Raw genomic sequence first — 24,341 nt, 5'->3', positions numbered from 1 at the left:
GTGCTGAATCTGTGCCTCGATATTTATCACACCCTCCCTGGGCCACAACCTGGTTAATTACCTGTCACCCCTTCCCAACCTTAAGAACTCTTAATGCGGTGTTTTCCCCTGAGGGATTTGCTATCCCAACCCTAGATATTCCGCACAGCTGTGGTTCTGCCCCAGTCTTTTTTTTTTTTTTACATCTTTATTGGAGTATAATTGCCTTACAATGGTGTGTTAGTTTCTGCTTTATAACAGAATGAATCAGTTATACATATACATATGTCCCCGTATCTCTTCCCTCTTGCATCTCCCTCCCTCCCGCCCTCCCTATCCCACCCCTCTAGGTGGTCACAAAGCACCAAGCTGATCTCCCTGTGCTATGCGGCTGCTTCCACTAGCTATTTATTTTACATTTGGTAGTGTATATATGTCCATGCCTCTCTCTTGCTTTGTCACAGCTTACCCTTCCCGCTCCCCATATCCTCAAGTCCATTCTCTAGTAGGTCTGTGTCTTTATTCCCGTCTTACCCCTAGGTTCTTCATGACATTTTTTTTTCTTAGATTCCATATATATGCGTTAGCATACGGTATTTGTCTTTCTCTTTCTGACTTACTTCACTCTGTATGACAGACTCTAGGTCCATCCACCTCACTACAGATAACTCAATTTCGTTTCTTTTTATGGCTGAGTAATATTCCATTGTATATATGTGCCCCAGTCTTGAAGAGGATGTTTAAGGAACATAGTGGGGACTTCCCTGGAAGTCCAACAGTTAGGACTCCACGCTTCCACTGCAGGGGGCACGGGTTCGATCCCTGGTCAGGGAACTAAGATCCTGCAGGCCGTACGCAACACCCCCCCGCCAATAATAATAATAAGGCACAGAGTGGACTCAGGGCTCGAGGCTTGCCAGTCCCTGTTCTGGCTTCACACCCTTCTAGAGCATGGTTGGCCACTGCTCATCCATGCCCAGTGGTCTGAGCTGGCCTGAGCCTGCCTGTAAGTCTTACTACCTTCAAGTGTGGTATAAAACCCTTTTCAGAGAAAGAGCGTGGTCTCTAGCGTCGCGCCTACAGGGATGCTCTCCTGAGTGGGGATGTGGACGATGCTATTTTTTCTCGTTCTTTTTACGTGAAGACCTGGATCAAAGGTGGCCTCGATTCCACCATCAGAATAAAGGCCAGGCCAGCAGAGTCGGTCGGCAGCCTGCTCTGCAGCCAGTGAAGCCTTGTGGCAGGGAACACTGGTCTGACGTCTGTGGAAAGCCCCTGATGGTGCCAGAAGCTTCCATCTCCAGAGCACGTATCCCAAATTCTAGGTCCAGGAGGAGCTTGCCACTCGCCCCTTTTGCAGACGGCTCCCGTAGCAAAGTGGCTTTCTGAGAACCCCGAGTGTCTCCCTCTGTTTGATCGGAAGTCTAGATGCACTGGGGGCAGACTACAGAGCGTCTACACAGAACTGTCTACGTGCAGCCCCTGCCCCAGCGCTGGAGGAGGGAACCCGGATGGGACCCTCAGCAGCAGTGGCCTTCCTGGCCAGGCCAGAGGCAGGGCTCCCGGGGCTCGCTCTCAGAGAGCACGGGGCCCACCACAGCCCGCCCGTCTGCAGGCCCAAGGGCTAGGTCCCGCGGAGGCACAGGACAGGGAACCAAGGAACCAGTTTCCTCTGTCCCCAGCAATGTCCTCACCTGTGAGATGGGGATAGCGCGGGTAATGATGAGAGAAGATGCAGCTGGTGCTGCAGGCAGAGCAGAAAAGCCCTGTCTTGCAGAGAGCTTGGGCAGTGGGGCAGGCCTGAGGCCACCAGGCTGAGACCAGAAACTCCAGTGCCCTGCCCGCCTCCCCCCCCACCGCCGTCTTCCAAGCTGAGCCCAGGGAGCAGAAGGCCTTGTTGCGGGGCGGCCGTGGGGTTACTTAAACGCCCCTCCCACCCCATCCCCTTGTAGATACGTGGGTTTTCTTCCTAGGAGGCTGCCGTGAATGCTGAGTTTGCAGTAGAGCCACCTGAAGTTAATTTTTCTGTGCGCAGGAGCCCTGGTGAATACCTTGCCTCTGCATTTGTAAATACCGATAACGTCGTGAAAGCCCGGCTCTCTGGCGCGTCTGTTGAAACCCTCTTCAGTGAGGCAGTCCTGGCTTATTCGTGTTCATGGCCGGTTAGCAGCGAGCTGCTGCTCTTTCTTCTCCAGCTTGGGGCCTGGCTCTGAGTTTAAGCTCCTCTCTGTCTTTGGGTGTCCCCGGCCTGTCCTCGCTCTGCAGCGTGACCTGGTGTGACTTAAGTAGAGCCCTTTGGAGCGTCCCGTGCTGTCGTCTTGAATCGGGGAGTCAGGCAGGGCGTGGTGGGGGTGATGGAGAGGCGACCACAAACTCCTGTGCACGGAGCATGCGTGATTCGGGTGGCACCCAACCTGACCCGGACCGGGGCCAGAGTGGCCGGGGGACAGAGGCCCCAGGAAGAGCCAGAGTCTGGGCTGGTGGGACCCAGGGCGGGCGCACCTCAGCTTCCGAAATGGGAACGTGCGTTAGCGGCAGGCTTCCTTTGTGATGTTGCGACCTATACAAGTTGTACTTTCTAAAAGATTCATTTATTGAGTGTGGGTTGGTTGGTTTGAAGAACAGGAATTCTAAGCCATGAGGCCTGGACTGTGAGGTCGTGGGCACCTTCGGAGCAGGGAGGTGGCCCTGAGTCAGAGTGGTGACGAGGGAGCTTGGGGAGACTTGGTGGATACGGGGCGGGGGAAGGAGTCAGACCGGCCGGTGGGTCCTGCTTCCATCCCTTCATCCTGAGTGGGTCTGCGTCGGGGGAAGAAGGGTGGGTGGCTTCTCTCCCCTCAGGAAATAGGCAGCCCCACGGGAAGGGGGGCTTTGCCCCTCTCTTCTTCTTCAAGAGCTATAAACTCTACACTAAGGGCTGAGGGGCCACGGAAGCCCCAGCTCCCATCCTGTGAGAGAAGCCACCGAGGCCAGCTGGAGAGAGGTGAGGACCACAGGGGCCCACAGAAAGGAAACAGCACAGCGCGTCACAGGTCTGAGCGGGGAGTGTGTGTGTGTGCGCGCACGTGTGTGCGACACAGACATCCGAGGAACAGAGAGGCAGAAACAGCCACACGCGTGCTCTGAAGAGGCGAGGGACCACGGCAGAGCGTGAGGATGTGCTCCAGCCATTGGGAAGGTCTCCTCGGCAACAGCTGAGGACTGTGGCTCACCAGCCCAGCAAGGATGCTGGAGGGGCCTTCCCGACCGCCCGGGGCTTGTGGGACAGAGACCTGCAGCTAACAGAAGGGAGAGCTCCCCGGGGTAGGGTCACACCCATGGCTGGCTCCAGCGCCCCTCAGCTAAACCTCTGGGGAGCTGCCTGCGGACGGGTCCCCTGTGGCTCCGGGGACCACCTGCTGCTTGAGTGCTTCGTGGTCATCTCTGGGCATCGGCCCTGGGCTGGCTGCTGCTGTTGCAGCCTCGTGGTCATGGGTGCACGTGCTCGCACCCCAGGAGGCTGGGCCTGGAGTCTGAGTCCAGGAGACCAGGGGCGGGAGGAGGGTTTCTTCCTGGCTCCTGGCAATTCTCCCCCTTGCCTCGGGGTCTCAGATGAGTTGTGGAGCTTTCCGCGCTCCTGACGAGCAGTGTACCAGGCAGATGGCTTGAGTTAAGACACAGCAGCTGCTATAATTCGCCTAAATAAATAAATAGCACGAGCACAAATCTGGATTCCAGCGCCGCCTTCCATGTGGCAACTTTTCACGCACAGTGGAGCTCTGGAGACCCCTTTTTGTGTTGGCCAGGAGGAGTGTCCTGTGAGGGAGCTGGTAGCCCCTGTCTCTGGCTCAGGTTTCCTTAAGACCTCCGCGTCCCGCCCTCGCCATGCCCTCTGGGTGCCTCCGTCTCCCGGCTGGCTTACCTAACATCAAGGGGTATCGGGCCACTTAGAGAAGTCGCAGAGCTCCCTGGTGACTGCAGCAGCAAGAGGGGCCAGTGCTGCCCTCCTGGGCACCGGGAGCCAGGCAGGCAGCCTCGGAGAGCTCACCAGAAGCCCCAGCAGGTGCACTGGGAACCACCAGATTAACACTGGCAGGAGGGCAGGTGGGCCCCAGCAGTTAGTTGGCGGGAGAAAGAAAAAAGAGGGCACAGGAGTAATGGGGGCACCACGTGCTCTTCCCCCGACACTTGGAGGCTTTCCAGAGGCAGCAGGAAACCTCAGGTTCCACATCCAGATCCCCTCCCTACCGGCAAGAATCAAGACTTCCGTGAACAAAGCAAAATAGAGATGGTTGGCATGTGTGTAAATTCTCGCTGTTGGGCAAAGGAGGCAGGTGGCATAGCCCCGCCAGCGTCTGCCGGGGCAGGGTGATGATGGGAATCATGACAGGTCTCATGTGTTGAATACTTCCCAGAGCTAGACTCTGCCAGCTGCTCGATAAGCATTAATTTAATCCCTGGACCTTCCCTGTGAGGTAAGGATTCTCTATCCCCATTTCACGGAAGAGGAAATAGCCACAGAGAGGCTCAGTCATTGGTCCAGGGCCACACAGCTCATAAGAGATGAAGCCAGGACTCAAACCCAGATCTGTCTGGCCCTCCTATACCACCTTCTCTGAACTGGTCCCCACCAGCCATGTGGGGTACAGGGGACAAGGTGGGTAGGACCCAGGTACCCCAGGTAAGAAGAGAACTTATGTGGCTCTTCTTTGAAATGAGGCCAACACTGTTGAAAACAGAAACATCCGGTTCTCCTTCGCCCCCCCCCCCGCCCCCCAGGCAGTGGTCCCAGGCTGAGAAAGCAAAGCCACAGGGGTCTCCAGCCCACAGAAAATTCACCTGTTGGGAGACTATGGCACAGGGGCAAGAACACAGACCTGGGATGATTCGGTCCCTGCTCTGCGCACCCAGAAACCTCAAGCTGGGGACAGGGCTGGGGTGGGGGTGTTACTGTTGCCACCGTCATCCAAGGTCCAGTGACTCAGGTCCAGGACGGCACCTTCCCCAGGAGACCGTCTGACTGCTGTCCAGTGGGGACTAAGGCCATGTAACAGGGGTATCTTTAAGCCATTAATTGAGAAAATTAAATATAGTTTTTAAACAACATGTAAATAATGCCTATCTTTCCCCCAGTCTCACTCCTCAGAAGTAAACATTGTTAAGTCTTTAGTGTGTAGTCTTTCATGACTTCTCTCCCTCTCCCCCCCTCCCGCCCCCCGTCCCTCTGTCTCTCTCACTCAAACACACACACACACACACACACACACACACACACCCGTCGGTACACTGTACATCCTGTTGTTACCTGCCTTACTCGAGGACAGCTCTCATGCTAATGCTCGCCTTTCCACCTCTCCTTTGTCAAGGGCTGCATGTAACTCTGATGGTACAGATGAGCCATAGTTGATTCAGCCATTTCCCACTTGGTGAGTATTCAGGTTATTTCCAGTTTTTCTCCATTACGGACAGTGCTTCGCTAAGCAGACTTGAACACATAGCCCCACACACGTGTCCAGGCACACACATGCCTTTCTCGAGCCTGGATTTCCAGAGGTGAGAGAATGGCTGGGCCAGAGGCTGGCTGACGTTTCATTTCTACTGCAGGAGTCCCGAACGAGCTCCCCACGCCTCGGACGGTGGACAGGAGGAGGCAGGGGTGAGGACGACCCCTGCATCCCTAACCCCTTTCTCTTCCCCCGCAAGGTACGAGGTGACCTGCCAAAGCTCAGAGATGGCCAAGGACATCGTGGTGCCCTCCTTCGACCCCAAGAGCAAGCACTGTGTGTTTCAAGGTGACCTCCTGCTGTTCAGCTGTGCTGGCGCCCACCCCAGGCACCGGAGGATCTGCCCCTGCCGGGACTTCATCAAGGGCCAGGTGGCTCTCTGTAAAGACTGTCTCTAGCAGCCACCGGCTCGTCCCCGCACGCACTCTCCTGGGAAAGACGGTGGCTCCAGCCCCATCGGGGCAAGGCCGGTGGGCAGAAATCATTCGGGGACTTTCGCCGGAGCCTGAACTCTTTTGGCGGGAGGTCTCGATTTGGTATTGCTCCCGCTGCGGTCGGAGGATCACAGCGGAGTTCTCACCAAAACAAAACGAGAGTCGACATCAGGCCGGGAGCCTGGCTTCTCCCTGGCACAAATTCATTTTTAATTTTGGAGGAGCTACTGTAGGGAGACTGTCTATGCAGCTGCTCCAGGGTAGAAAGAGAATCTCAAGATTCACCTAAATGAAACAAAACCAGAGGAGGAATTGAGCTAGTTGGAAAGAACTTCGTATGGGAACATTCCTAAACCCATTAACTTATTTATTTGGGAGGGAGGGAGGGGGAGCTGGGGAGGGCAGAGAGGGATTGATTGCGTGTCTTGTAACTTCTTCGATTTTCCTCTGTTGGCCATCCACCTTCACTATAATATTACTACTCTCTGCTTTGGGCAGGGTGCACTGTGGGGTTGGTGGCATGCTTAAGGGCAGCTATGGGGACCCAGCTCCTCGAAGTGGATGGCGGCAGAACAGAACAAATCTTGTGTGCTTGCCACACGGCAGCTAGGGCACGGGCAGCCCCTGGCGTGCGGGGATATGCCTGTGTGGTCCAGAGAGCCCCCAGGGACCAAAGATGGGCTGCTTTGCAGCGAGAGGCTCCTTTCCTCTGTCCCACCCCATCCCCAGCCGAAAACACACTCGCACCCAAACCCACACCCACATACAACCTTGGCTGTAATTTCTGGTTAGGATTAGAAATGCTACCCTTGGAGCTCTTGGAGGCTGTGCTCTTTGCCCCTTCAGAGATTTGTCTTCGAGCTGAGATTTCGACGGGAGTGAAGCTGGTCTTAGGGACCACCAGAGCTGGGTTCTAGACGGATGGGCTTGTGTTGTATTCCCTCTGATGTCTGATGTCACTGAAGTCCAGGGAATGGGGCTCTTGGTGAACCCGATGACGGCTCGGGGAGCAAGGGCAGGCATGTGCACTGTCCTGGCCCCTCACCTGTGAGTGTGGGTGCGGCTTGCAAGGGGTAGGAATGTGATGCTGGCTTTTACTCCAGGCACAGATATTTGTGGGGGGCGGCGGTGGTGAGCCGCTTGGCAGGTTGGGCCAAACCGTGGAGTCACCCCCACCCCCCCGCTTTTGTGTGAGTTGCCCCGGTCCTGCACACCTCCACCCCGTGCTTCAGTGCTGTGCGTGTAAGCGTGTGTTTCTGCGATGCCCCTGGCATCTCCGTACTGCTAAGAGTGAGCCCTCCTCTCTCTGTGGCGGAACTTCCCCCTTATGAGCTGTCCCGTGATCCGTCCAGCCCTCACTCATGCTTCTGAGTGCCTTGGTCGCCGAGCAGAGCAGCTGGGCAAGGCTAATGGCCTGGGTGGGCCTTCGGGACATGAGGTTAAAGTTAGAATTCTGCTTTCTGAGGACCAGATGGAGTGTGGAGACTTGAGTTATGGGAAGTTAGATTCCGCCTGCTTCTAGATTCTTCTTGGGTGTAAAATTACTGTCAAGCGCACAGCCAGCCTTTTTTTCTTAAACCCTCCGTGGGTCTTAATTGCACCTCCCATCTTAGAGAATGGAAGGAGGGAGGAATGGCAGCCGGGGTCTCCCCGACCCCATAGGTGGCCCACATGTGCCAGGGAGAATGCTGGCGGGGAGGTCTCTCTGCTCTGAGCGTGGATGCAGGGGCCCGCCCGTCACAACCTGGCTGAGGACAGCAATAAGGATGGAGGGTGCCAGTGCCTGGGTGCCTTGAAGCTTTGCAAGGGCGGTTTCCCGCAGTGGGAGGAAACAACTGCTATCCCTGCTGTGGGGAACTGCTTTTCCCTACAGATGGGACTCCTGGCTGCAGCCTCGCTGGTGGCAATTTGCTTGAGGGCCCAGGTCTGCAATTCCTGGGCCGGTGCTGCCCTCTTCTGGGAGCTTCCAGTGCTGAGGACATGAGTGCCGGTGTTTGACCAGCAGGGGGCGCCGGCGGGCCGAGACCTTTTTCCCACCCGGCCAGATAAAGCCATTTTGTGAGAGAGCTGTTACAGCCAACCCAGGAACTCTGAAAGCAAGGAAGTTGGAAAACCCTGTTCTCAGCAAGATGCTGTGCCGGGCTTGTGTTCCAGAAGCTGCAGAGATTGTTCGCTGGCTGACCCTGAGCTCAGGGACTCTCCGCCTTCTGGAGAATTCCTCTTCTTCAGGTCAGGACTCTCAGGTCAGGCAGCCAGGAGAGCACCTCCCCCATTTGAAGATTCCTGTGGCTTCCCCCCATTTCTAGTAATGGAAGTAAGCCAGAGCTCTCTGCCCGCAGGGCTGCTGCTCCTGGGGCAAAGAAACCCACACTCCAGTTCTTGAGGGCATTATGAACAGAGGCGGCAACACTGAATGTATACTGGCTCTCAGGCCTCCACACACGTGGCCCAAGTCTGGTCAGCGACCCAAGAGGACATTGGGATAGGGACCTCCATCTGCCCTGCACAGGAAGGGGTGCGATTCCTACCTGCCCTGGGAGAGGAAGGCACCTCTCAGAGTGTGGGCTGGGAGCCTTCGATGGTTTTGCCAATGCCAATCTTAATAGAATCCTAAACCAATTAATTGGTAATTGATGACAATTCCAATCAGGATTAGTGTCTTCTTGTGCTCTGAGCATCTCTCATCTCTTGCCTGGTCTTTAGTTTTCGTACATTTTTTTCCTAAAAGATTTGGGTGTTTTTTTTTTTTCCCTCCACTGTGATCCTAAGTTCTTAAAAAAAAAAAAAAAAACTCGAGGGAAAACATTTAATTTATTAAAGGAGAGAAAGCTTTCCTTTGAAATGTAAAGACTTTCAGGAATAAAAGTTCCTGAAAGGGGAAACACTTCTCCCACCAGTAAACACCTCATTTATTTCCTGTATGTAATTCGATTTGCACAAGTACAATTGGAGAAGCTTTTTGCATTTTTGCTTAGATTCGGTTTTGTCACTGCTTATAGTTTACTTTTTGTGTGTTTTGCTGTACGTTTGGAGATATTTCTTTGGTGATATTTATTTTTTCTCTGAGGTGCCTTTTCACTTTTCTTTCGGGTTCGTTTTTGGAATGTGGGGTTGGTTTTTGGAATCTGGGTTTTGTTGAAGGAAGCTAGCAGACTCCTCCAGCTTGGAGATAGGACATGCCCTGGCATCACTGCGGGCAACTCAGGCTGGGTGCCGGAAATGCCCTCCAAGCCCCCCACCCCGGGCCATAGTGTAGGGGCACATACACCCCCATGAAGCCATGAGAACCCCCAAGAAAAGGTCTGACTTTCCCCAGACCAGCCCATACTTTCCCAGGCTGCTCGGCCAGGTCTTTGGGTTTGGGAACTGCTGGTTGACACGTGCCACCCCGGGAGCTTGGTGAGGTCTGGCCGCAGCAGAAAACCAGCCCTACCTGAGGGGTTGCACTGAAGGGAAGCAGGCCCTGCTGAACTCATGGAAGCAGTGGCCCAGAACCACTTCATCTGGTTAGCAGGATGAAGGGGAAGAATACGCACCCCCTTTTTTTGTTTGGCAAACGTGGGGTTCGATAAAAGTGACTACTCAGCTTCCCGGTAAGCTCACTTTGGGGCGCCCCAGTGCAGCTCACTGGTAGTGAAGCCACGAGTGTGACCAGGTAGACAGAAACTGTTCTGTTTATGGGTGGATTTGTGCTTTTTAGACCAGACCAAGGCAGGCCACCCCGTTCTCCGAGGTGGTTTACCTAGATTGTGTATTTAATGGGAACATTGCCACCCTCTCCCATGGCCCCCCGCAATTCTTGATTTAAAAAAAAAAAACGTCTGTTAACGACAGGCTCAGTTGTGTTACTCTCCCATGCCTGGAATGTTGTATTTATTGAAAAATATTTTCATTTCTACACTGGCTTCATTCTAACCCCATCCATCCCTATGGGGCTGCAGAGCACCTTCGTGTGAAGAGCTGGATGGGTGTAGAGAGATTCAGACTTCTTTAGGAAGGTAGGAATTTCCTAAAGCACAGGGCGGGTTCCTTTCCTTCTTGTGGGCTTCAACAAAAAAATGGAAAACCAAGTTTTTATAGCAAAAGGCCAAATTAGCTGTCTGGTGTCCGATGCAGAAAAAAACTACCCTAGCGTTCTTAGCACTTAGGGTTTTTGTGAGGATTCAGTTTAGCAGTGAATTAGCAGTGTTTAGCAGTGTCTGGCATATAGTAAGCCCTAGTGAGTGTTAAATATTGTCGTTATTCGCCTTTCATAAAATTCGAGAAAAAAAGAGCTGAGCTCACTTCCTATCCTTGATTCAAAAGTAATACCTACGGGAGAATACTCCCAAGTTGATGGAATGTTGTAGGACGTAGTGGTGGAAGATACCTGAGTCCTGTGTCCACCCTGCTGGTTAAAATGCACTGACTGGAAAATACGCCTGACTGCAGCCCCAGATGGAACCGGGCCGCAAGAATTAGCAAACTGAACCTAAGAGGGTGACCTCTGGCCACATGCTGTGGACCGCACCCCACTCAGCTTCTGGACCCTTCCAGGGTTTTGCTTTGCAGAACTTGGTGAGCTGGAAATTAAAATGAATTCTCTGACTGTCCCCTTAAAGTTACCCATCTTTCTCTGAAATGCAATGATAGAGGCGTTTCTGTTTTTTATTGAAGGGGAAAGGAATGACCAATTGAACTTAATCGCTCCCCAGGAAGCCCCTTTTGGCGCCCCCTGCTGGCCAGGGTGGCTCCTGCACTGTCCAGTCCAAGAGGATCAGTCTCCCAGGCTGGTTAGTTGTCACGTTTCTCTCACATTAAAGGTTATTCTATGGGGGTGGCGGGGGCGTCTTCAGAGCTCCAAGAGGCTACTCGGGGCTTAATGCTGTTTTCCCAGATCACCTGAATGTCAGTTCGCTTTTTTTTTTTTTGGGGGGGGTTGGCGGGGGGGGGGGGGTTAGTTTCAGCCTCTTGCTTCCCTAGATAGGTTTAGAGTTTTATCTCCTCTCCTATCTATCTTGGCCCTATTCTGCATAGATTGCATTTGTGCAAAATGGAGGAATATGTTGGAGTCTGGTGTCTTTTTCAGATCCTTTGGATTCTCTTCAGCTGAATCAGCATTTAAGATTGGAACTTACCTTCTTCAAAGCATCATTTCCTCTATTCTTCCCAGATCTTGTGGCGCCTTCAGATTACCCCCCAGCCCCCTGCATCCGGTGAGGCACGACAAAGGGGTGCAAGGGCAGCCGTGCGCTCGTGCGTCGGGCAGGGCCCCATCTGGGTCCGTGGGGGGCAAGGGTGGTCCTGGAGGCTCAGAGCCTTGGCGGTGCTGGAGGGCTCCCTGGGCCAGCCGGCCAGGAACCTAGCACAGGCAGCCACCTCTGGCGCAGCTGAGATGGAGCAGACGTGGGATGCCTTTGCTCACCGGCCTACCTGGGTATGAACAAGAGTGGACGTCTATGCCAAAGGAGATGGTGACGTCCTTTCTGCTGTAGTTGCTGTCACAGCCTTGATGTCTGTAAGCTAATGGCCATTCGCGTCTGTGTCTTCAGCCAGCTCCTGGTACAACCATTTTCTACTGTTCACTTCTGGGGTTAAGTAGTGCGGGATTCTGCAAATAAGGTGTTGCTGTCAAATGTACTGTACCGGCGTAGAGAGCACTGCTTTGTTTTCCACTGTTGTAGAGAAAACTAGGGAGAACTTTATTTTTCAATAAACTTTTCTTGTGTGACAGATGGAAGTGACTTGGGGACGGGGCGGGCGGGTACCAGGGCGCCAGCAGGACCCCGTCCAGCTGCATCCCCCAGCGGTGGCAGCTGCCGACTGCGTTTCACCGTTTGCAGGTACACTGCCGAAAATGCTGATAGGAAGGTAGGTTTAAGGAATTGGGGAGGTGGGGGGGCTCCCTATGGAACACCCTTTCCCTTGCATCATCACACCCACGTTGACACTAATTGCAGAGCACGCTCACCTAGAAGGGAATTGAGTTTGCAGGTAGACTGTTGTTTGTTTTGTAGGTAACTGTACTACATCAGATGTTTAAAAATCTTGAAGGATGTGCTAGCAAGATAGCCCTTAAGAGGCTATCGGAGGGCTTATTAGACCTGGAACATGCTTCCCCACTTCAGAGAGAGCACTTTGACCCCAGGGCTCAGTGTGGTTAGGCACAGGCCCTGGGAACAAGGAAGTTCAAGTTCATGCTCCCACCGGGGGCTTGTTGTGGGGATGGTGGAGGGCCGTGATGCAGCCTCTCCGAAGCTGGTGAACCTTCTGGTCGCTGCCCAGAGCAGAGACACCAAGGGAGACAGCCTGCATGTTTGATGGGACACACGTCCCCAAGGAAGGTGAGCATAACTTGAGTGCCTAAGTTTGGGGGCTGCCACGGCATAGCTGTCAGTCACAATGGGAACTATATTAAACAGTAAATACAGGGAGAAAACCTGCAGAAAAGAAACCTATTGAATCTTGCATTTCCCAGACCTGGACAGTGTCCATCTCTTCTGTGCAGCATGGTAACAGCCCAATAGAATATGCCTCAAAATGCCGTTGGTTTAATCGGATGCTTTCAGCGTGCCTTTCTCTCCAAGGTCAGTGACCTCTTAGGACCACACCACCTTCCCTTCCGGGGCCTAAGGTAGCTGGGGGGGCGGGGCACGGCCCTCCCGGACTGGTGGGGGTGGGGTGGGGGGGGTGGTCAGCCCCAGGCACCACCACATGGACGTATGTGGCTACTCTCTCTTCCCCTCCCTGAGCGGGGGGTGAGACTGACCCCGGGGCCCCCCCCCCCCCCCCCCCCCCCCCCCCGACAGACACCCCGTGCTTCACCCACAGCAGTGACAACCTTTACCATCACGTCCCCATACCGTACGAAACAGGTCAAGGTCTTTATTGGTCACCGTCGCCCGGACAAGCAGCAGTGCTAGAGGTACAGAATGTTGCGTGTGGGGAGACCGTTTTTGTGTGTGTCTTTAACAGAATCTATGCCTAACGCTGCATAAACCGAGAACAGCTTGTTCCTTACTACGTGAACAGACTGAAATGGACCATTACCACGTCACACAGCATATAGATACATATATGGATAGATTATATAATTATTTATTACAAATAAACTAGTTTCACACCTCTCCAAAAGGGATCCTGTGTTTACACGTACGTTCGGGTTCTGAATGTACAAGGAAGGGTCAGGGGCTGAGTTCGACCATGCAGAAGCTCACACATCTGTCACGAAGCACTTTAAAAATAGAATGGCCTCCTCCTTCAGAACAAATCTGGTGTTTAGATTGAGGGTTAGTAAAACAGTATGAAATGAATGAAATACATGGACAGAAATTAGGAAGTGATAAAGGGGTGAGGGACCAACGGGTACGGTCTTCTCTTAAAATCTGCCAGGAGACTCCGGGCCCACGTGGAGGACCGAGGAGGTGAGTCCGGGGAGCTGCTCTCCATTTGCGGCTGGGAGCATCCCAGAGGCATTCCACCAAGCAGACGTCGTATCCTCCCCACACGAACCTTTTTACTGCAGAAGATGGAAAAGCTCAGTCCTCCCGCCGGAGACGGGGTCCTGCTCCGTGCTCATGGTCCTGCGGTGTTTGTTTGGCGGGGGCAGTGGCGGGAAGCAGTGCGGTCCGGCCTGCTGGGGAGACCTGGTTCCCGTGAGCACAAAGAACGTGAACGTTCAGTTAAACATCAGTACCGTCCGCCTGCATGGAAACCTCTGGTGGCCCTGACAGTCCTCATGCGGATGCAGGGCAGCCGGCCCCGGCCTCCTTCACTCAAACATCTCGTAGTGGCGCGTCTGCCTCACCCTGGGCACCATGTCGATGAGAAGCCTGCGAAGAGAAAGGCCAGTCACCCCAACACAGACCCTCCGCAGCCCTGGGCTTGAGCACTTGGGAAACAGATGGGGGGCTTTGTTTTTTTATAAATATAATTCACATACTATAGAATTCCTACAATTCAGCGGTTTTTAGTACAAGGCAACCATCACACCCACCTAATTCCAGAACATTTTCATTGCCCCCCACCCCAGAGAAACTCCATGCCCTCTAGCGGTCACTCCCCACCCCATCTTCCCCTGACACCACAAACGTACTCTCAATCTCCATGGATTTGCCTATTGGGGATAGTTCCTGTAAGTGGAATCATTCAAGATGTAGCCTCTGGCAACTGGTTTCTTTCACTGGGCGTGTTTTCGAGGTTCATCCATCTATCAGTAGCATGAATCGGTATTTCATTCTTTTTGCGGCTGTATAAAATACTCCACTGCATAGCTCTACCACATCTTATTTATCCATTCATCAGTTAATGGACGTTTGGGTTCTTTAAAACCCGCAGACGTTGGGCATACGAGTTGTCTCTACTTTTTTGCCCACTGTGAATAATGCCACTATAAATGTTCATGCATAGGTGTTTGCATGGATGTGTTTTACGTTTCGCTGGAGTATATACCAAAGGGTGGGATTGCTGGGTCAAATGGTGGCTCCGTGTTTTAACATTTTGAGGAACTGCTAAACTATCCCCAAAGCGGCTGAACAATTTACATGCCCACGGGCAAGATACGGAGGTTCCGATTTCTCCACATTCTCACCAACTCTTACTGTGTCTTTTATCATAGCCATCGTAGTGGGAGAGCGGAGGCATGTTAACATTTAAAAGCTCAGCACCTTTGAGAAACTGTTCTCTTTTCAAAGGCCGACTCCAGCCTCGATGCTGCATGCAGAGCCAGCGATGCCTGCTGGGCACTTCTTCAGTGACAGGCCTCAGGCTGGGCTAGAACCAACTCTACATGTAGCCCTCCTGCACCAGAGCCCCTTTTGTAAAAAGTTCTCTAAGTGTGAGGTCCCGGCATCTGTAGCAGGTGGCAGAGGGGACTTTAAGGGTGAGGACAGCCCCACAAATGCCTCCCTGGTGCATCATCACGACCCTCACTATAGAGACGGAAAGGGGCACAAATCTTTAGGCACGAAGGGTTAAAAAGGGAGGACCGTGCAGTGAACTATAAAAGACAGCACACAAAAGCGGACCCTTTGTGACTGAAAGCCTAGGCCCCTGGTCCAAGCCCTTGCCTCACTCCTGTCCTAGCCCCCAGAGTATGTGACGGCTGCAGGGGGCTTTTCCAGTCTCCTGACCTCCCCCGGGGGCGGGAGGGTCACAGGTACAAGACATGATCGTCAGGGCTGGGGAATAAAGCACCCGTGGCCGCCCGGAGAGCAAAGAGGAAACAGCACTTACTTGACCCCGTAGGCGAATATGGTGAGGCCGATCAGCACCCCGATGCTGCCGTCCAGGTACCAGACCGCCGAGTTGTGCTTGAACACCTCGGCGCTCAGCAGAATGGAGAAGCCCATCACGGCCCCCACGAGGGAGTTAAACCCTGGAAGAGAAGCAGAGAGGGGCCGAGGGCAGTGCCCAGTGAACTTGCTTAGCCACCAGGAAAACTACCAAAATGCCAGGCATGCCTCTGCATCCCGGAACGCGTACTGGAAGGGATGTTCCAGAAGCACTTCCCGGGTGAGAGCCACCACCTCAGACACCCACATGGTTTGACAAATCTCCGCTCACACGTCACCAGAGACCTCCCTGGAGGGAGCTGTCACCCTCACCGTCCATCCCCTGCCAGCCACCATGCCCAAGTGACAGCCTGTGTATGGCTCCTGTCGTCTTCCTCCCATGCCCCAGGGACACAGGCCTCCAGAGGGGCAGGGGCACCAGGCCTGCCAAACACACAGGGGACGCTCAATACTCAGTGACTCACACCTGTCCAGTGTCTGCTGGGCAAGTACAGAGCTGGGGTCGTCTCAACTCTGAAGTCAGATTATCACCCTCGTTTTACCAATGAGAAAACTAAGTTGAGCAGAGTGAGTGAGGGTTAGTAAACTGACCAGCGTTATACAGATTGAGAGGGGGCAGGGCTGGGATTCTACCTGAACCCGTGTGCTTTCTCTGCCGTGTCTCCTAAGTCACCCAAGGATTTTTCACTCTCCGGGAAAGAAATGCATAGACTAGCATTAGCTACCTGGTTGCAGAAAGGGCAACCCAACCGGAACTGGAGCTAACAGACGTTGATCACCGTCTCCTTTCACACACGTCACCTCAGTGGGTCCCCACAACTGAGGCATCGCACTTCCAGTCTACCTGTGGATTTTCCAAGGCCACATGGGAAGGGAATGGTTTAGAGGGGCACCTGGGGTCTCGCCGTGCTGTGAACCACAAGGCTCCTCGCCTGCCCCAGCATAACTGGGGCCTGAGAGCAGCTGCAGGTCCACACTGCCCGGTGGTCCCCTGGCAGCTGCCCATGCAGGCCAGTAACCTCTCCGACAGCAGGCCTGCTCCGTTCCCTGGCAACTCCACCTGGGTAAAGGCGCCATGCTTCTGCTGAATAACCTTAAATGCATTCACTGTGGGCTGCACCACTGCGGGGGTGTGGGGTGTTCTAAATGAAGAGCAGAGGGACAGGAAGAAGAGTGTAGGGTAGAGATGACTTAGGCCAAGCCTTTCTCAGGATCCACGGGGTGCACCTCGACAGGCGGCCCCTCAACATTGGGACCGAGATGAAGCTGGGCCTGCAAGGACATCTCATTGCCTGTTGCATCACACCCTCAAATCTCCATCATCTCCCCACTCCAGGTCTCAGCTGAGGACTCGGCCTTGTACTTCTTCGGGCACACAGGTTCAGACACCAACACCTCACCTTCGCAACACCAAGTCCACCGCCCGCCTATGCCTGCTGCGCTCACATACTCAGCTGCTTCTCCAGTTACTGCCATTCCTATGTAAGACTGGCACCTTCATCCCTGTCCACTGAAGGGCTTTGCTCTTGAATTTCTTCTCCCTCTCCTGGGTCACTCCCACCGGGATAAGTCTTAGCATCATCACCCACCTCCACCTCCTTCCTGGACCCACCACGATCCCCATTCACTACCGCCCTTCGCAAAACTCCCTGGAGAGCTGGCTACCCCATCACACCTCCCATTCTCTCTTCACCCCGTCCCACTCAGGTCCCGCCCTCCGCCCAGCGCTGCCCTGGTCCTGGATGGCTCCCGGCTGCCACAGGCCATGCTTAACGCCTCGTCCTCACTGGACGCCCTCCTAATAAGAACACGTCTCTTCAGCCTCAAGTGACGCCGCGCTCTGCTGCTTTCCCGCTCTGCACCCTCGCTGGTCCTTCTCAGTCCCGTTTGCTAGACCCTCCTCCTGGAGCCCATCTGCATGCCTGGCTTAGTCCCCTGAACACTTCCTCTGCCATATTCTCCGGCCAGGTTCTCACCTCCATCCCATAAGCCCGCATCTCCCTAGCTCTCCTTCGTCCTGACCTTTGCCCTCAGCTGCAGACATATAAGCATCTCAAACTGAACACGCTCAGGGCAAAAACTGCTGCCTCCCAACGACTCACCCTCCGGCCACCCTCTCTGCAAACAGCGCCCCCGTCCACCTAGCTGCCGAAGCCAAACATCTAGGAGCCCAGCCTGGACTTTCCTCACATCCCGAAACTCGTCCACCCGGCAAGTCATTCTTGCCACCTGTCACCCCCCAAACACGCCCCCCGTCTACCCCCTTCCCGCTGCCCCTCCTGCCCGCATCCCCCATCCTCTCCATGATTCCCCTCGCGGCAGCCAGACCTCTGTAGCGAACAGCAGCCCGGTTCTAAAAACCATCCAGACTCTTCACGGCCGGCGAGTCCTGCGGTGACCAGCCCCTCCCTCCTCGGCCGCACCAGGCCCGCCGGTCCGCTCCTCGGCCCACGCTCCGGCCACGCCGCAGCCTGCAGCGGCCAGCCCCGGCCTCGCCCCTGGTCCTGGTGCCTCCTCCACCTGGACTCAGAGCCCCTAAGGCCGCCCCTCCCTCCCCCAGCCACACCCTCCTACCCGCGCGCCCTTGCTGCTGCTTCGCGGTTCTCCGTAACAAGACATTTTTACCATTTTTCTTTTTGCAGACATCCCTGTTTCCCACCAGAAATGTCCGCGTAAGGACAGGAGTTTTGTGTCTGTCCTTGCTCTGCTCCAAGTCCCAGCACAGGGGCTGGCGCTTCTCGGGGACTCGACTGATTGCTGCATTAAATACTGAGTTAACGGATGGAGGGAGGGGGGAGGGGAAGGCATGGACATGGCCTTAGCCGTGGACTCCCACCGGCCGGGGCTGGGCCGTCCCGAGGGAGAGAGGAAGCCACCGCTGCCCAGGCTCTGGGGGCCTCCCTGCCGAGGCGGGCCTGCGGCTACAGCTCTGGGGAGACAGCCCCCCGAGAGGCGGAGGATTTACCCCTGAACTTCAGGGTGTGGTCTGGGGCCCCCTGGAGAGCCAACCTTCCCCACTCGCTTCCCAAGGCTTTCCACAAGCTTCACACCCGGCGGAGCCTTCCAACCCAGTTTCACCTCAATACAGGTGACACGGGTTAGCAAAGGCAAACCCCTCCACCTTCCTGCCACCGGGGACCATATCCTCCAGACGCCAGTCCAGGGAACTGGGTGGAGAGAGGGGCCGGGACTTGCTGGGAGCCTGCGGCGGGTGAGGGCTATTCCAGGCGGGGCCTCCACCTGCCCTGCCGTGTCTACCTGGGGATCCCGACCCACCGTCCGCAGGGGGCACTTGTACCCCTCCCCCAAGGCCTCCACTGCAGACAGCAGACCTGACAAAGAGCTTTCTCTGGGTGCCCTGTGGGTAGCGGGAGGGCAGGGCTGGCATCAGCTTCACCTGAGATGTGTCCCGCCAGTACCAGGTCCCAAGGCCAAATCTCTAAGCCTTCCACCTTCGACCGACAGGAGACAGGCGCCCTTCCCCGTGCTACGTCCTGGCCTCCCCTTCTCAGGGCCGCCCGGGGACAAGGCTGCAACCCAGGCCCCTGTGGTGTTAGTTTCCGTGGCTCCTCCGGGCTCGCTCACCTCTAGACGATGGGGAAAAGCAGTCAGCGTGCTCCCCTTCTCTGTTGGCCGTGCGGCTCATGTAGCTGACTCCACTCCGCCCTCGTCACCGCAGAGTCTCTCCCAGCTCCTCGCACGCAGAGCGCTTTGGAGCTCCCCACCCTCTGTCCTGCCCATGGTTTGGGCCTCTGCATATCACACCCTCAATTCTGCTTCCATCTCTCCCCAAGGAGGGGGACGGCGGGCCCGCTCTTGAGACGGGGGAGGCCGTATTTCTCTCGTCTCTTGATACATCAGGATCAAGATACTTCCCCTCTCCCATTAGTAGAGGCTGGCATTTACCCTCTTGCGTCCGGCTGTCCCTCGAATCTCCCTGTTCTTTTCAACAAATGGAATCAGACCAGTCCTCTTAAAAGAAGTCTCTGCAGCCCACGCCTTTTCTCAGAAGGCCACCAAAAGCGTCCTCAGAGACCACTACCCTGTCAGGGGCTACCTGGGCTGGAGTTTACCTCTCAGGCCTCAAGTTGGGGGAATTCTGTTTTGGGGGGTGGCTACAGGAAAAAGGCAGAGACGAGCTGGAGATGGCTGCTGCCCCAGGGCAGACTGGAATCCTTCATTCTTCTCTCCCCGTCTTTGCCGTGGGTACCAGTGGGCCCCCGGGGCCCCCAGAGAAGCCCGGAGGAGCTCAGAAAGGCTGCAGAGGGTGGGAGGTTCCCCCAGACAGCCACTAGATGTCCACTCACTCCACCAAGTCACCGGGCTCTGCCAGCCCAGCACCCACCAGCCTCTCCTTTCCACAGTGGGGGGACCCACCCACCCCATGCAGACTCCGGATGGTTCACAGCTGGTGGAAACTTTCACCCTGTTCACCCACACCTTCCAGGAGTCTCTGACCTGCTCCGCTCTGCCCACCTGTGGTTGTGACGGAGCCTGACTCATTTCAGCTGCACCTCTTATGAGCCTGTGCGGGGACACTGGAAACGGCACACCCGGACTGGGGGACGACTCCGTACCCACCCTGCGGCCTCCTTCAGAATTTTAGAGGCTTCCTAGCGGCAGCTACTCCCCAGGAAGGACACTGAGCCCACAGGCCACCCATCTTCCTAACGAGGCACACAAGGCCCCATCGATCACTCACCTCTGGGCCGCTGTCCGCACCCCACCCAGGCCCACATGCTTGTTCCATCTGCCTGTTAAAGCCAGGGCTCTTGCCAAAAATAAACGCCGTCGTCATCTTAGAAAACGAAACAATGTCTCAGGCGATCTGGATTAGAGGCTCTAACAGTCTGGCGTTGATGACTAGACAAGAATCTGTGTAACGAAGCACCTATTAATTGTATGCAGGAAATTCTGATTCAAAGTCGTTCATGGACTTGAAATCCACCACAGACTCTTGATACTTTAGAACAGCCAACCCAGGCCCCTCAACTCGGGTTTCCGGCTGTCCTGCGGGCAGCGCTGGAGCCCGGCTGCTGGCCCCTCGTTCAGAACTCCCCCCGGGTACCTTTCCACAATCTTCCTCTGTCTGATTTGTAGTATTAACTTGCCTGGCCCCCTGCCCTGGGCCAGACCAACAGTAATGGCAGGCATGGCTCCCGAAGCCCAGGCGGGCCCCGACCTCCCCACGTGAGGGAAGAACAGAGAGCAGAAACTTACAGATGGTTCCCTACTTCTGCTCATCAATGAATGAGGAAAATCGGGATCCCAGACAAGGCAATTCGCAGGAGGCTGTAATTACTGCCGCCGATTTAGCTGACACTCCCACCAAGCGGGGGGACTGCAGAGTGCGACCACCATGCCCCCTGATGGCGGGGAGGGGGCCCTCACGGGTGACAGCCTAGGGGACCGGGGTGCTGCCTCAGCTCTTTGCAATAGTGCCCTCTCTGTCTTGCTCTGCCGGTCTGCTCTCCTCAACCTCCACAGCCAATTCATCCCCAAGCCCTGCCCATGTTATAAATATCGCCGACCCTTCCTCCATTCCCCCATATCTCCCCCTCCCCGACCCAGGCCACCACCCCGAGAGCTCCCCTCCCTGAGTCCTCTCCGCTCCGTTCTCTACCTTGATGGCCACAAGTCTCTTTTAAAAACATCCATCATGTCACCTCGTCTGTTTAAACATTTAGCAAAACATCCAAAATCCCACCCTTGACCTAACGTGCTGAATGGTCCGCCCTCGCCCACGCGTCGGGGCCCCTCATATCCTCCCTTCCTAACTCTCCCCCCGCAGATGCCCCAGGCTCCCTTTTCCGCCTGTCGGTGGAACAATTTTCACTTAAACCACCCACTTCTCTCTGTAATGACCCCTCTCCCTGGGTCAAGAGTAGGACGGAAGTACTGCTTATGCAGGTGGATGGTTTTGTATGTGAAAATGATGACATCAGGAGTTATTTCATTAGAAAACACCTACTTCTCATCAGGGGCTTCTCTTACACCACACAAAATGGCGGGACGTTAGAACGAGAGAAGCCTGAAGAGAAACAGCATCTGGAACGCCTGTAAGGCGTTAGGTGAAGTCACCGGTCGAGGGAGGGGCACCCACGGTTCTGAGAAGAAGGGGCTCAAGCCCCGTGGTCATGGGTAGAGAGGGGACAGGGCCTCCTGCCTGGCGGCCTGGGAGGAAGGCGTGACTGCTGGGTCCACGTTCAGGCTCCCGGCCCAGTGTCTCGGCTGCAGTCATCTGAATACAGAAAGTGCTGGTATCTGTAAGTCAGAGGGGCTCTCTGGGTACTCACCACCCGGAGCCCCGAAAACTGTGCTGACTGGTACAGCTTCCCCCAGGCCGGCCTTCCCGTCCCTCGTGTGCAAGGTAAAGAGACTTCGAAAGGAAGGAACAGTACACGTCGCTGGAGATTCAAGGTCCAGCCAGACCTCTGCTCTGTTCAGGCCTAAAGGGTGCAGGCAGAGCCGCGGCCCTCAGAGCAACAGAGAAGAACCTGGAAGGTGGCCTGGAGAACCCACACCCAAACTCCTGGTTCCTGCTCTCAGCACAAGGCCGCCTGTGCTCTCATTCCTAAAAAAAGGAGGATCCCACAGCCAAAGGAGGCGTTTTCTTTTCCAGCTTAAAAAACACCAGACCACGAAAATCACACGGAGCGAACGCTTCTCCCCCAGTCCTGGAAGCGTCACTTTGACCTCCTGCCTGCCTGCGCCACCGTGCAGAGGTCCAGCTCCACACACGGCAGTGCATCAGCACGGGATTAGGAGTCCAAGTCCACACCGTGTCACCATGCTCGTCACTTGGGAGAGAAGGGCCCCCTCTGACCGCCGTCCGCCCCGTCCTCAACGGATATCAGCTACCCACGCATGACTGCGCCCACGTGTTGCACATAGGAGAGAACCCTGAGAGTCTGAGGAGGGAGCGGTGCTTTCCTTAAAAAAGAAACCGTGGGACTTCCCTGGCGGTCCAGCGGTTAGGATGCAGCCCTTCCACTGCTCGGGCCCGGGTTCAATCCCTAGTCTGGGAAGTAAGATCTCACAGGCTGTGCAGTGCAGCAGGGGGGAAAAGAAAAAAAAGAAAAGAAGGAAAACGGGAGGGAGGGAGGGAGGGAGGGAAAGAAAAACCTAACGATCTCTGCTCTACTTTGTGCAAGCATAGCCACCAACCCACCAGCTTTTACCCTTGGACCTCCCACCCCAGGGCACAGGGGCTCAGGTCGCTACTCCCACAACCCCCAGAAACTTCACACGCTCCAGGATAAAGAAAAAGAAGACAGGCAGGCAGTAGTGTCCATCATGTTTCTAGTTTACATGCCAGCACTAGTTTGCAAAAAAACGGAAAGGTGCTTTTTCTACTTTCACACATCCTTCTCTGGCAGCCCGGAGGCCACGCGGGAAGCTCCTCCTGGCACACAGGACGCAGAGGGACACCTCCGCCTGGTTTGGGTCTTGAGCAGAGAACACGCGGCTCATTTCCCTGGCAAAGCCCTGGTCACTGCAACTTGAACTCCCAGGTAAGCGTTTCACTAGCTGGAGGGGGAAATGGGCGTGGAGCGTTCACCAAGGAAACCTGCACGGAATCCAGGGAAGACATTTACTTTTTATTTGGAGCAATGCACATCAAATGCAAGGCTCTGGGAAGCCCTTTGTGCTCCATGATTAAGAGCCTGGGGAGCCCTGAGCCACCCTGGTAGGAGGTGCCGGTGGAGGTGATTCAGGAAGAGTGTATTCAATTCCTAGGGCACAAGACATCTGCCCTGACAGGAAACCCTGAGAATCACTAAACAGCCTGGGTGGAGGGGAGGGCAGTGAGGAACAGATTCCGAATTGTTGAGCTCTTCTGCGAGACGAGCAGCGAAACGTGACCCAAACAGCACCTCCCCTCACCGTGAGCTCAGCCCCTAGACACACTGGCCTTACTCACCATCGGTTATGAGGGCTCTGCTGGTCAGAACCTTCCCCAGCATAAACTTCAGCACAGCCAGGATGCTGCAAAGGATCCCACTTAAAATGGAGACGCTGAACAGGAAATCATCCTAGAAGAGAAAGTTCCAGATTTCAACACTTCAGCTCAGGCAAGAGCAGACTGCAAGCCACTTGCTTGTTTTTACACCTCAGTTACCTGTGTCACTGGGAATCGAAAAAGATGATCAAAAACGAATAATCCAGACTTCTATTTCCTTAGAAACCGATTACATACTTCTCTTCCTGTAGGAGATTCCCCTTCCCGCTATTCTGCCAAGATGGTTGGCAATCACTGATCAGTAACGGAGTCGGTCAAATGCTAAAAACAGTGACTTCTATGTAGAGTTTTCCATGGAGAAGTCAAAGAGCAGCTGACTGCGAAGTCTGGAACGTGTAAGTACACCACTGGCCTAAGAACAGAGCCAGCTGAACTTGCCATGGGGTCCATCACGGCTGGAGCTACTTATAACCATATTTTTTCCTTAACCTCGCACAAGGAACTGGAAGTTCATATACAGCCTTCAAGGTGGGAAAAGGTATCTAAAAATAAAGTCTGCTATTGATGTTATCTTAGCACTTCCTATAAGTTGTTAGCTCACCTTTGCAAGCAAATGCATGAGTCATATGAGTCTCATATGCAAAAGCGAGTAGCCTTATCCCATAGGGCCTCTCAGCTTCGGGTTCCCAGGCATCACTCCCATGAAACACAGCCTCCAGAGTCCCCAATATTAAAATGCCACGGCCAGCAAAAATCTCATAAAGCATCACATATACTCAAAGAAATAGGATTCCTTACGCTGTTTATTAATCAAATAACAGAACGCTGGTAAGAGGGAAGACAGCCTGTTTCCCCGGGTTCAACACTCAGCAAAGTGATCTGAAAAATCACCTTGCTGGAAACAGGGTATCCTGCAAAACGTCAAAGCATCTCCCCCAAGGGAACTAAGATCCCACATGCCACACGGTGCAGCAAAAAAACAAAAACAAAAAGCACCTCCTCCACAGCACTGATAGAAGGTGGTTGGTTTTAACAGATGCCCACAAATCCTGTGCTACTCCCTCCCCAAAAAGGCGCAGCTTAATTCCCTCCTCCACCGAGCGTCGACTGGACTCATGCCTCGTAGCTATCAAACAGAATACAGAGAAGAGGAAAGTAGTGACTTTACAGGGGGGAAACCCAGTAAGTGATCAAGATGAGCGTGACCATG

At 54.7% G+C, this 24,341-nt stretch overlaps 2 protein-coding genes across 13 annotated transcripts in view; one reads left to right on the top strand and one right to left on the bottom strand.

Annotated features, from left to right (window-relative positions):
* The window catches only part of MGAT5 (alpha-1,6-mannosylglycoprotein 6-beta-N-acetylglucosaminyltransferase), a 372,873-nt gene extending 357,240 nt beyond the window's left edge, over nt 1–15,633 (top strand). For 6 of the 12 annotated variants that reach the window (XR_003794033.1, XR_003794037.1, XR_003794036.1 and 3 more), the window contains 5 exons: nt 5,662–10,668; nt 10,965–12,219; nt 12,354–12,462; nt 12,685–12,800; nt 13,268–15,633. Coding sequence is in view for 2 of the 12 variants with exons in the window: in XM_029226053.1 (XP_029081886.1) it covers nt 5,662–5,860 (199 nt within the window). In the remaining 10 variants the exon portion in view is untranslated. Of the gene's footprint in view, nt 1–5,324; nt 5,385–5,661; nt 10,788–10,964; nt 12,220–12,353; nt 12,463–12,684; nt 12,940–13,267 lie in introns of those variants that run through there. The other 6 variants (XR_003794031.1, XR_003794030.1, XR_003794029.1 and 3 more) reach the window with 6 other exon arrangements.
* The window catches only part of TMEM163 (transmembrane protein 163), a 249,288-nt gene continuing 238,593 nt past the window's right edge, over nt 13,647–24,341 (bottom strand). Inside the window, exons 6-8 of the mRNA XM_029226055.1 lie at nt 23,093–23,204; nt 15,110–15,251; nt 13,647–13,707 (exon numbers count right to left, since the gene is read on the bottom strand). Coding sequence (XP_029081888.1) covers nt 13,647–13,707; nt 15,110–15,251; nt 23,093–23,204 — 315 coding nt within the window. The remainder of the gene's footprint in view (nt 13,708–15,109; nt 15,252–23,092; nt 23,205–24,341) is intronic.

This window comes from Monodon monoceros, unplaced genomic scaffold (assembly GCF_005190385.1).
Source record: "Monodon monoceros isolate NGI ecotype Baffin Bay Population unplaced genomic scaffold, NGI_Narwhal_1 Super_Scaffold_16, whole genome shotgun sequence".
NCBI classification, from domain to species: Eukaryota; Metazoa; Chordata; class Mammalia; order Artiodactyla; family Monodontidae; genus Monodon; species Monodon monoceros.
The sequence above is the reverse complement of the archived record's forward strand: the minus strand, read 5'-3'. Positions and strand labels throughout refer to the sequence as shown.